Source organism: Lutjanus erythropterus, chromosome 8 (genome assembly GCF_056507025.1).
Source record: "Lutjanus erythropterus isolate fLutEry1 chromosome 8, fLutEry1.hap2, whole genome shotgun sequence".
Lineage (NCBI taxonomy): Eukaryota > Metazoa > Chordata > Actinopteri > Lutjaniformes > Lutjanidae > Lutjanus > Lutjanus erythropterus.
This window is the reverse complement of record NC_139324.1, coordinates 29622778-29636054: the sequence shown is the minus strand read 5'-3', so window position 1 is coordinate 29636054 and position 13277 is coordinate 29622778. Positions and strand designations below refer to the sequence as shown.

At 39.2% G+C, this 13277-nt stretch overlaps 1 protein-coding gene across 1 annotated transcript in view; it reads left to right on the top strand.

Moving 5' to 3' along the window:
- LOC146323032 (protein TANC1-like) overlaps positions 1-13277 on the top strand; it is a 137767-nt gene that overhangs the window by 87393 nt on the left and 37097 nt on the right. Inside the window, exons 8-10 of the mRNA XM_084725223.1 lie at positions 4696-4818; positions 7853-8134; positions 8355-8509. Coding sequence (XP_084581349.1) covers positions 4696-4818; positions 7853-8134; positions 8355-8509 — 560 coding nt within the window. The remainder of the gene's footprint in view (positions 1-4695; positions 4819-7852; positions 8135-8354; positions 8510-13277) is intronic.

Here is a 13277-nt window from a genome sequence, read left to right as displayed (position 1 = left end):
TGGTGCTCCATTGACAGATCAGAACTTGCCAAATGCCCAATTTCAAAGGGAGTGTGTTAGCTAACTACTCTCTGCCACCGAAGAGCCATCTGGTTAAGTTGGATTGACAGCACCCCACTATTAAGAATTATATAATAGTTGTCAAGGAACTACACAGATGTAATGATGGCATGCATATTGTGATCCAAGATTTTATTATCTATTATCTATTTTCTTCCAAATTATATCTCTTGGCACAGAAGTTTTGCTGCAAGGTATGGCTTGGCTTGTGTTTCAGGTTTTGCATACCATTTCTGTGTAGAAAATCCATTTTCCATTTTGTGACCAGACTGTAGAGATGGCAGTGCTGGTTGGTTTGTTAGTTAGTTGGTTGGTTGGTCCACTTTGGTTACCCACTACTGGATGGAATACCATGAATGTGTGTTTGTGCTGGGGTTGGGCAACATCTGTCAGATTGGCATATCATGATCCATAGTCAATATTGTGATGGACAATACTATTTGTTATGTGTTCAGCTATAAAGCTGAAAAAAAAAAATAAAATAAAAAATTTAAGAAGTAATTTTTATGTTCTCCATTAAATTAAAACATTCTTTCACTGGACATTGTGTGATTAAATAAACTGTTTTTCCTTTTGTAAATCAGGAACAAGAAGCTATAATGATAATTACAATAATAAACCCATCCTTGATCTTTGCACTCTCTGGTTAACACTTGTTATTCATCAGATCTAAGGTGCTAAATCTTTTGATACATTGGTCTTACTTGCTGCACTTTCAGTAACAAGATTTTACTTCTGCCCACGTTTGGTTCTTGCCAGATCTCAATTTTAGACCCTGGTCTGTATGTGATAGTATTTGTGTGGCAGGGAGTGCTCCAGTGTGGTGTGGATGATGGCATGTTCTATTGACCCAATCATAGTTTGTACAGATTTCATGACACATGGCATGAATTGTAATAACTTAACTGATCTCTTAACTTTTTATGTTACACCACCATCAGCTCAAAATATGAATTTGTCTAATAGTTTGGTTTATGACCAAATACTTGGAAAAATAATTGCTCCCATATCTTCTGCTGTACTTTTTTGTTAGAACTAATCTAAGATGGTGAACCTGGTAAACATTTAACCTGCTAAATATCCACGTTACTGTAGTAAAGTTAGCATTGACATTGTGAGCATGTTTGCATTTGGTTAACAGTACGAGTGTTCCTAAGTACAGTCTCACAGAGCTATTAGCATGGCTGTAGACTCTTGTTTTGACAGTGACCAAATTTCTTCAGAACTGATTGAGCTGTATTACTTAGCTCAGCATTATGCTTACATCATGCCATGTTGTGGAACTCTTAAATCAAACCTAGGTAGGAAGCTGCTTGCATGATCTGATAATATTTGGTTTGATTTTTAAGCAACCACTGTGAGTCTGTGGTTTTCTTTACACTGATTTGAAACTTATAAGTAGTTTGTTTTCCTAGGCTGTGCCTAGGAGTTTGTTCAAGGTCAACACTGGGGGCGAGGTGTGGTGATGAAGGTATAAAAGAAGGTTTCCTGTACATGCTGCTGTAGGAAATAGTTATTCACAACCAAAATGCAGGACTTGAATTGAACTGAAAATTACTCAGTATTCGTCACAATTATATTTCTTCTACAGATTCTCTGACAAAGGTGAAAAAAACAGTAAAGTTGGAACTGGTGGTGCAAATGAATTGAAACTTTCCTCCACAAATTAACAGAAATAATTCACCAGCAACAACACTGAAACAGTAAAAGGATGCATAGATGATAATTATTTATGTCTCTCTGTACTATGGTATAATTTCTTATATCAACCTTTACAGGTTCATCATTATCCTCTGAGATTTTTGGATAAATATTATTAAAATTAAAATTATTAAAAATTGATATCAAGATTATGCTGAGTTAATTATCACAGTAATGATTTGTCCCTATCGCCTCCACACTTATTACTGTGGGAATCAGACTCCCATCTGTGTTATAGCAACCAAATATTTTGTCTTGCATTATAGAGAGAATTTGCAGAGCTTCCAGCCTTACTCTAAAAAACATCTCTCATACAATGTCACACAATGGTTACAAAGACATCCTGCAACTTGAAAAGGCAAGACGCTGGGCCAGTTGATGGAAGTACAGATTGTATCCATCGGTAAAGAGGAGAGTGGAGTCAGGTCAGGCTGATAAGGGGGGCACTGGTTGGAGCAGAGGAGCTCGTCCCTCTTCTCTGTTCTGTCATGGGAAACGTAGAACTGAAGGTTTCAAAGGGCAGACCTGCCTAAGGAAAAAGGAACCCATTTTCATCAGAACACAGTGGAACTACACAAATGTGTCAAAGTCACTCCAAGCACAGACTTCAAGGTATCATATGCACATTTTATCAATGAGTGGAGATGTGCAAGAATAGGAAGGAATCAGGAGACTGAGGGCAGAAAAGGAATTGAAGAGGGGGGTTGGAGGGATATGAAAGGTTCCTGTGGGAATTCTTGGCCTTAAAAGAACTGTGGATCGAGAGATATGACTTAACAAAAAGGAAAAATGGTTATGGTGCAGGATGCATTATCACAGACAGGAATGAAGGAGTGTGTGCATTTAAACTACTTAAGCAAGTCAAACTGAGTATTTCCTTCAGTCCTTGCTTATTGGACCCATGGGCAAAAAGATGTGTCGGGTGTAGGATCAGCTTCAGTGTGGCTTTTGTGTTTCTGCTTCAGAAATCTTAAAGAGAAAAAAAAGAGAAAGACTTCCTCCATGCGTCAGTTTTGGGCTTTAGTGGTGATTTGCTGCATAGGGTTGATTTTTTTGTCCATCTCTCCTCCTCTTTTCACATATATCCCTTGCCCCCACCTCCAACACCCTGCAGTATCCCTGTCATATTCTTTCATGTACTTATTTATAACTCCACTGCTTTTTCTACCTCTTTGCTGTGTGCCTCTCTCCAGTCAGGATTATTGATTAATGCTACACTTGCTGCCCATTACAAACTCTAATCAGCCACTGGAGACTAAATCTCTTGGTTTCCCATTTATATTTCCTCTAATACACTCCCTTCTCACCCTCTGCTGCTTACTTACCAAATTTTTGTACGTGCGTGTAAATGCATGCAGAACATGGACAGAGATGTGTGCATTAGTGTAGGGAGGGTGACACTCTGGAAAGCGTTGCATTCATTTAGCGAGCGTCTAATGTTGGGGATGCTGTGACTGGCTGAGCGCTTGAGAGGGGGCAGCCAAGCCCTCTGCTCAGCAGCTGAATGCTGTCAGTGTGCCTGCATGGGAGCACTGGGGCAGAGGAATCGCTTTTGTGCCCTCGGTGAGCTCATCCACTGGGAGCACTCTCCAGAGATTTAGCTGAGGCTCTGCACCCTGCCTACTTGCCTGTATGCCTGCCCAAGTGTACTCCATGCTGGTGATGAGGGGAGGGCTTTGAGAGTTCCCACTGTCCTTCCTGGCTCTGCTGTTGGATGTAAGTAGCTGTTCAGTTTAGAATCAAGTATTAGTGCTGCACTGCTCTGCACTCACTGACTTTAGATTATGTGTTTATCTTTGTTCATTTCTTTGCTTTGTTTGTTGTAACGTCAACTTCATCCATTATAGTTAATTTTGAAAGCAACATTCACTGCAGCAGAAGTATCCCTTAGGGTCTTCTTTAATCCCAGTCAAAATTGTATTGATGGCAGCTTCCTCAACTACTCTGTTGTCAGCAGACGGGTTTTAATTAGTGGGACATTCCAGAGAGTAAGTTAGCGACCAAGTGAGGGGAGAGAGGGAGTGAAGAGAAGAGTTGAGTGTTTGTGACAGTCTCTCCCAGCTGAGGCTGGTAAAGTAGAAAGCATAGGCTTTGATTCTGCTCTTCAACAGGGCCAGGAGAGCATGGATCACCATGGTGATAAAGCTGTTGAACAGTGAACAGCAGTTGAAAGAGAGACCTTGTTGCACTAATGCACATCTTTAATATGTGGATTACAGACCATGCGTTGTAGTTTGAACAGAAAGTTTGCTGTGTAATCAGTGGCTTTTCAGGTGGTTCATCTGGAGAGGATTTTTCTGCGTCCATTGTATTGTTAAAAGATGAACCTATAGAAGAAAAGTTTATATTCTCCAGAAGGAGAACATTACTGTAACAGTAATTTGCTTAGCATCCTGTCCTGCATCCTGCTGTTTATACATTGATTTGTAAGTATGGTAGTCTGCTCTGCACTATGATGCTGAGATTACAGTGAAAATTCCTGTAATTACAAGCAGATTGACAGTAGAAGTAACTACTAAGCAGTATAGCAGTGAATCTGTTAAGTGGAACATTTCTATAGCTTTCTCCAATTGCTCCCTCTGTACTTAATAAAGGTAAAGGCAATCTGCGCCCCTTGTACACTCCAGCAGGGGTGTTTGTGGTGACAGACCTCTCACTGCTGTATTGTGCGTTGCTGTCAGCTCAAATCAAAGAAAAAAGGAGCATTTCAGTCTTGACTTCGGGATACTGTTATTCTTTCTGCCACAGTATACTGGTACCTGCCACACTGCCTCGAGCAAACTGCAAATGTCAGAGCGCACTGGCTTGCCTCTTCCTCACTCCTCTTTTCTCAGAGATGCCAAATATGACACAAAAAATGTGTGTGTGTGTGTTTCTGTCTTTCTCCAATCTGCTTCACTTCCTCTTTATTTCTCTGTGTGTCTCTGTCTGCAGCAACCAGTTCCACAAAGCTTGAAGATCTGAGCTTTCTTGATGAACAGCGCAACACCCCCCTACGGACATCCATTCGCCTACCCTGGCATAACACAGGAGGAAGGCCACCTCAGGACTCTAAAGGTGACTGCACCATGCGTTACTGAGGCAGATATACTTGAGGCAACAAGGGAAATGTGGGGAAAACATATCAGCCAGTGTATTTTGTGCTAATTGACATATTTTGAGATGGTGACAATTTTGTTGTAAATTATGTTGTAAATTTTTACATTTATTTTGTATGTCAGCTTTCACATTTTTAATGTTGCTGTAAAATGTTAATACCATGATGATGCATGATATTGTTGTACACAGCACAATATAAGGGGCAGTCTGTACAGTAAGTATTTGAACAGTGGCAAGTTTTATTTTGACGTTAGATTTCAGATGAAACAGTGACAGTTTCTATGAAGATACAGGTTTTCATCTTAAATGTTGTTTGGTGCAGTCACATCAAACAGTGTAGGAATTATAGCTTTTTACAATTTAGAGTTATATATTAGATCTCGACAAATCTATTGGTCTATGTATCTGCATTGTATTGGCTCTCATGTTTTTTTTTTCTTTGCAGAACATATAATTCAAAAATCAATGCTTGGGGTGATTTAGACATTAGCATAAAATGAGAATATTTATCAGGACAAGAGGAGCCCCCTGAATGGTGTAAATCCAGAGAAGCAATGCTTCTGCTCCTACTTGACTGACAGTATAAATATATTCAGCAATGGACTTATACTGAACAGTGCTTTATTTTTATTTATTCTTTGTTTTTCTCAGTGTCCATCTCTTCAGTTGGTTGACAATATGTGTTAAATTATTTAACATGTGAAATAAAGTATACAATATTCTTTAATTAAGTTATTTGCTTAAGAGAACAGCTCCTGAGTACCTTTGTATAGTCGATGCAAAATCGGTGCACAGTCCTCATAAACAACCACATTTTTAGCTCAAAAATTCATTATATCAGCAACAATATCGGTAATCAGTGACTTTTTCCCCTCTAAAATAGGTATTGTCTCAAAAATCAGTCAGGCTCTATTATGTACAAAATGTGCTATAATGCATGCATGGTTCATCCGAGGTGGATGTAAACCCCCTCAAATTAGAGTTAAAAGTCAGCAATTTAACCTCATAGTCACTGCTCAATTTAAAATCCAGTGTGTTTAAGTGCTGAGCCGCAAACAACACGGTCCAAGGACTTGCAGCACTGATTTATCTTAATGCTGTACAATCAGAAAGCATGTTTCCTGCACACCTTTAGCTCTATTGATAGAAATCATGCAGGTTATCCTTGGCTCGCCAGCCTTAATCGTGGTTATACGTTTTGAAACCTCAGTCTCACTGAGAGACCCACAGAGTGAATATTTAATGAGAGCATGAATAATTAAACATGACATCATTAGATACTCAAACTATTTAACCCTCTTTTGAAAATGTCCTCTTCCTTCTCCACACCTCTTTAAACATGAAGTTTATACAGAAGCATCATGTTAGCGGATTAATTTTTATATCTCTGTGGGAGAGACATTAGTATTGAGGAACAGTGCATGTCTGTTCAGAGCAACAGTTTGCATGTATTTACTTTTCTGTTATCGACAGGGAAAGACTGTTCTAGTAAAGTGAGTGAAGTGAGTGTGGGCGAGACACATCACCACAGCCAATACAGCAGCTCAGGTCAAAACTTTGACCAACAGAATATTCTATAAATATGTTTATGATTACCATCTTTCCAACATAGAATTGTTAAATGTATCCTTTAAGTATTTCAAGAATTTCAGTATTAAAATAACTTGCAGAGATAAAAATGTATTTGAATGAAGTAATCTGACATGGTGATATAGTTGATGCCATGTGGTAATGAAAAGTCTCCTGTTTCCTGAAGTAAACTTAAGCATCCAAGATTCAAATCAACAAACCACCAACAAATGAACTTATTTTAACTGGACCGATTTTAAGATTTTACACTGCAGTCTTGTGAAAACAAAGGAAAACCCTTCTTACTGCTCTTGTTCAGCATTGCACATTATTTGTCATGCTAACGTTTTGGTCCCTCTGGACTTGCGTCAGGAGTGTTTGTGTTGGAAACACGCTAACACAATAGTAGTGTGAGAAAAAAATTGTGATTCTGAGCAAGAGCAGTATCCATGATTTGCTTTTCACAAGACTGAAGTGACAGCTGAGATAGTTGAATGTGCAAATATATGAGCAAGATTTTACACTGTAACAATTAATTTTAACAATTGCTTGAACTACAAATAAGCTAATAAACTAAACTAAAGAATGGTAATGTTTTTGTTACAATTTGTTACAAATACTAAAACTAGTTAGTAAAAACGTATTAACCAGATAGTGGCTGAGTTATAGAGTCTCCTACAATCCCAGTGTGGAAAGAAATTGTTCAGGAAATACAATGTTCAGACCAGGTGTGGTTCTTTTCAAAAGAACAGTAGTGTGAGTAATAATTGTTAAAGGAGCATCAGCAGTAGTGGCATTAGTATTGGTAGCTGCAGTGTTACAGTATTAGTAGAGAGGATCAGAGGTTTAAACGAGTTCCTGAGTGAATAAGTGTTCTGCTATCTAATTAGGGCTGAAGTGGACCAGATAGAGAGTCCTCTTTCAAGTCCATTTACATTGAGATTTCACTTAAATGAATATTTGTCCCAGCTAATGCAGCCCGTTAACAAAGACACAGTTTTGAGTCTACAGTGTTCAGGTTTTTGGTGTAAGTGGTACACTGAAGAAGAAAACTATCTGATGATATTCAAGCATTCTTTAAAATCTGTGTACAGTTACGTGCCAGTGTGTGCAGGTTTGTCAATAAAGGACATAATTTGAATTTATTCTGGGACAAATTCAGGCTGAATTACAGCTCTAATGTTGCCATTGCATGATTGTGTTATTGGCACATCATTCAGAGGCTGCCGAAAAGCTTCCAGTTAAATGGCTGATTTTTCAACATTAAAACATTGTAGTATTGTTGACAGAAATTGGGATTTAATCCAAAAGAAAACTGAGGCGTATTTCATGCCTTTGTCAAAAAAAACCCATTATCAGTGCATATTTCAGTGAGACAAATAATGACACAATTCTAATTTTTTTTCTTATCCCTTTTCCTCAGCTCGTTTTGCACCCTACAAACCTGTGGACATTATGCTCAAGCCCTTGCTGTTTGAGGTGCCCAGCATCACCACAGACTCTGTGTTTGTGGGCCGAGATTGGCTCTTTCAGCAGCTGGAAGATGTCCTAAAGGCCAGCGAGTCCACAGAGAACCACGGCGCTGTGGTTGTGGGCAGCGTGGGTTATGGGAAGACGGCCATTATCTCCCGGCTAGTAGCGCTCAGCTGCCACGGAGGCCGCATGCGTCAAATCGCCTCCAACAGTCCCAGTGCCTCCCCGAAAAGTAATTAATTTTAGTACTTGCCTTAAGGAGGTTTTAGTTAAAGTTGTTATATTTTTGTTTTAATGTGAACTTGCAGAAAGTAAGTAAGTGAAGTAAGGATACATCCGCTGAAAATATAAACTCATATCTTGTCAACTAAAGTTAAATAACAGACTCATTTCTTAGCACGTAACATGTCTGCATATGAGTGTGACAAAGGGTTTCCCTGTGTCTCTCTCAGGTGGTGGGGGACCAAGTGCTGAACTTCCTCTCAGCCAGCCACCGCAGCCCACCCCACCTTCCAGTGCCAGCAACACGCTGAGGTCCAACAGCTGCCCGGGGACCCCTGAGATGCAGCGTCGTAGGGAGGAGGCGGTGAAACGCCTGGCTGCAAAGGTAGCTAAATCCATTACTCAGCAGTCAGGAGAAATCACAGTAAAGAAATCTGTTTAGAAAAGTCTCACTTACCTTAATATGGATAATCCATCCCTAAAAATAACAAATCTTTATTATTATATCAGTTTCATTAAAAAGTTTGGACAGTGTATAGCTACACTCATGGAAATAAGGGTTCCAAAAGGGTTATCCCTGAAGGGCTAAGGTTCTACCCAGAACCATTTGCATCTGAAAAACCCTTTTTTGAAATAGGAGTTCATCAAGGATTCTTTGCAAGAGTAAAGGTTCCATCAGTAACCCTTATCATCCTTATCAATCCCTGTTAGAGGATCCTTCAGGGATTGTTGAAATTCCTGAAGAATTCTTTTGTCAAGGCTTTGTTAAGGTTTCTTTGTACCATAATACAAAAAGGCTCTCAGTAGAACCCCCTTGCTGAGTTCTAGATAAAACCATTGGAATGTAAAAGTGTTCTTGGTGGAGCCCCCTGGGTGGATTCTAGATAAAACCCTTTATATATAAAGTTTCTCAGTGGGTTCTTGTTAGCACCGTTAGAAGGTGGAAAAATTCTGGATAGAACCCCTCAGAGAGGGTTCTGGGTTTAGCCATTATAACATAGAAGGGTTCTCTGTAGAACCTCTCATGTTGGGTTCTAGGTAGAACTCTCTGAAAGGGCTCCAAGTGTAGTGTTAAGAAAAGGTTCTACAAGGAACCAAAAGGGGTTCTCCTATAGGGACAAGCCAGAGAACCCTCTCTGGTTCTAGTTAACACCTTTTTGCAGTTCCCTTTGTGCATTCTGGCCAGTGATACTCTCCCTTCTTACAGAGATGTTCTTGGTGTGCAGAACTGCTTTTAGTATGTATGAGATGCAGTGCAGAAGCCTGATACCGGCTCAGCTCAGTTGATTTATGTTTGTATGTGTTTGTTTATGATTTATGGTTGTTTATGTTCATTTGTTTGATATTCTGCCTATGAAGTATGGATAGTCCTCAGTAATCTGCTGACATTATGAAAGACTGCGCCACCATTGGTCTTTCGGAGACCTTTAATATCACAGGCTTGTTTGATTTGAGAAGCAGCGAGCTTAGTTAAAGACTTGGCCATGAAAAGCAATATTAATGTCCACAGCATCTCAGTGCTGCAGAGTGACTGTGAGGAAGTGGGAAGATAGAAAACGTCTGCTGCGGTCTTTAGCATGCCCTTTTGGCTCCCAGATGAAAGGTATTTGCATTGTGTGGGGTGAAAACAGGGTCTGTCTCTGCGCAGCCATGGGAACACACTACAGTATAATCAAAATTTTTGCCCTAAATAGCCTTTTCTTTCGTGCAGACTGACATTTACTTGAGTCTTTTCACATCGTTTCGAGGTTACATTTTAGCTGCTGTATCTCTCACTTTCTTTCATGAAACAGCACATTTTAAGGCTGTAATGGACAGCCAAGAGTAGGGAGATGACAGGGGATGAGAGGAGAAAATCATTTATAATGACATCAAAAAAGAAAGAAAAACAAATCAAAGGTCCACTGCCAGGTACAAAACAGTGTTGCTGTTCATGGTCCACTGATTTTCCACATCAAAGTGTGTTTACACGTGTCTGGCTGTTCTAGGGTTAGGGATGTTCCTAAAAATTATTTCCCTATTGATTTAATGGACATTTAAATTAAGACTTGTCAGCTAGGGTTAAAGCAAGTAAACACTTGATGTCATTATGGTTTGTCGAATGTGACTGATGTTAGCAGTTTTAGCACCAGCAGCCGGCTGTCAGGGCTGCAACTAAAGAATATTTTTATTGTTGATTCATCTGTTGATTATTTTCCAACTAGACAGTTGGTTGTTTTGTCTTAAAAAATGTGTGTGTTTCCCAAAGCTCAAGATGATGTCCTCAAATGTTTGTGTTTTGCCCACAACCCAAAGATATTCATTTTACTGTCATAAAATAGTAAAGAAAACAGGAAATATTCACATTTAAGAAACTGAAATCAGATCCAAAGAAAAGAAAGAAAAGATTAATTGGTAATCAAAATAGTTGGTGATTAATTTAATAATCAGTTCATAACTGTTGCAGCTGTATTACATACAAGCTTTTCATATCGCTGGTTTAGACCCAGACATTAATGCCAACCTGCTGGGGCAGCTGTTGCAGCTAGTAGTGGAACACAACAGTTAACTGGCATTGTACATTAATAAAATATTAGCAATTAGTTTAACCGGCTAGTATTTCTGGTTTGCCTAGTGAGGATAGCAACATTTAATTGACTAGATGACTAATTGTGCACATCCATAACAAAGGTATATGAAAAAAGGTGTTTAAAGCCTTTAGTGGCTCCAGAGGAGGAGCGTGGATATCTGATAAATTTCCTCAAGTGATGTCACTTGAGTCAGTGCCACCTGGGACTGAAGAAAGTCTGTTTGACAGTTAAAAATAATCTGGAGGTTTGGAAAGAAGTGAACTTAACAGCCTGCTCCTTATCTCTGCTACATTAGCTGCTGCTAGCACAACACACCCAAATCTCTGTCTGTACTGTCTGTGATAAAGTTGCACTGTGATAATGTAGGCACCATGTTTTGACAAGGAAGAAGAATGTGTGGAACATGTACGATTTCTCTCTTTCTTTTCCTGTTTGATTTCACTTTATTATAAGAGTATTTTTCCTGAAATTTGTCTTGCACCTCAATACGTACACTTACATAAATAACGAAACACAACATTTAACCAAATATCAAAACAAATAGTACAAACCTATATTACATCAGACATTACAACCTTCCCACTGCATGTTAAAGTCTGCATTCATCTATCTAAGAACAGTTGCATACGTTTAATCATGAGGCTGTGTTCTATTAATGCTGACCTGGGTTAGATAAAACCTTCAGTATTACTTGCAGGTAAAATAGTTGAAAATTAAAATTTTCAAAATAAAACATGTTTTCAGTTTATTGGAGTTGCAAAAGTGAACTGTTTCAACATTCCTGCATTTTAGTCAGCAGCACTGTCATCATTATTGTTGACTACCTGTCTGTGACAGAGTTGGCAGCAAAGACACAAACAGAGTTGGACCATATTTCTGCAGTGCTTTCACCAATTATGATCAAAATTGTTCAGTGGGCAGACAAGCAGCACTTTACCTGTCTGAAATGTTCTCTACTTAGTGCACTTTGGCTTGGTTTGTGGAGCTGCTGCTTGCAGCTGTCCCTTGTTTCTATAGCTGGTAGCTCCACTGAGGATGTGCCATATCATGTTGTTCATGATATATCATTATATTTTTTTTCATGTCATGATAATAGCAATATTACAACTTGCTGACAGAATGCTGTGATATTGTTACACACAGCAAAAGCAACCAAATGAAAGTAACACTGGAGGAGTTTGTTCCAAAAAGGGATCCAATTTCAGTAGTTGGAAATGGTTTGGTTACAAAAGATCAGATGTACAATAAACCACTGTGATATTTAAGAAGTGCAAGAAAGCTGCAACAACAAAAGGGGTCGATACAACAAACTAATTTCACCATCTAAAGCTCCCAGTTGAGTATGAGGAGAGCCAAAAATGACACGAGCTCAGCAGAACAGTTAACCAAAAATATTTTTCAGTGTTTTGTCATATCATCAAGAACATCATTATTGCAGAATACCCTAAAATCATGTCATGTCATGGTGGTGTGTGTTTGTCAATCAGTTTCTAATAATCAGATCTTGCATTTTTTTGTATTTAACATCATGAAATAACTTCAGTGGTAGAAACTTCTCTTCTCATGTTCACTCATGCACCTTTGCTGACTGCAACTATTCTCTTATGTTGTTCAGAAAGCGCCACTGGGTGTACAACATTGATGGGCTGCTTATAATGCAATGCCAGCATGTTCAGTACATTTTGGAAATACTTAGTCGACTGAAACTCTCAGGGGAATTTAATAACTGTGGCATTGCTTTGCCTGCTGAGAGTTTTAACGGGGGAGAAGGGGGACCAGAGAATATTTTTGATTCACAATGGCATTCACTCGATTTGAATACCTTTGTGAAGGCGGGTTGTTAGCTCCTTCGATGGGTGGCACAGATTTCTAATGGGACTCTCTCACTGGACTCTGTCACTGATCCTGCGTTGTCCTCATTTTTAATGATCCTGATTATATCCCGGTGTCCTTGTAACACCTTAAGGGTTTCACTTCTGCCATGTCATGGATGCCTCCTTAGTAATGAAACGGGGCTTTAGACAACCTCTGTGTAGTTTGCCTCTGCTACTGGGAGCGCTAAAGTTCATGCACCAGACAGCTGACTTTATGCCTGTGAGGCTCATCTAAATGTCTATGAAACCCAAGCAATATCCCTCAAGCCAATTATTGTGTAAAGTGTTTCCAACAGGCGCTCTCGCTGGGGCTCTGTTCCTGTGATGTGTGAATACTGATGCAACACTGAGCAGCTTCTGTCAAATTCTGTCAGTTCTTTTTAATCATTGATTTAAAAGAGGTCTCATAACAGGGGCACTGAGACCATTACATTTTATGGTTTATTGCGAGTTTTATGTCTCGCTCCTATGATACATTTTTTCGGTATTGTTTCTCAACAATGAAGTCATTGTTGTGCCAGAAGATGAAGAAGTGCAGGTGAACTGCAGAATGTTGCATCATCATTTCTTATTGTTCATTGATGAAGCAGTCGTCTACATTACTTGTACGCTAACTGTGGCTGCAGTCTCTATCAGGCACGGATCCAAAGCTATTGTATTTATCCAAACAGCAGTTTACTTTAATTTACTGTATTTACTGAACGTAATT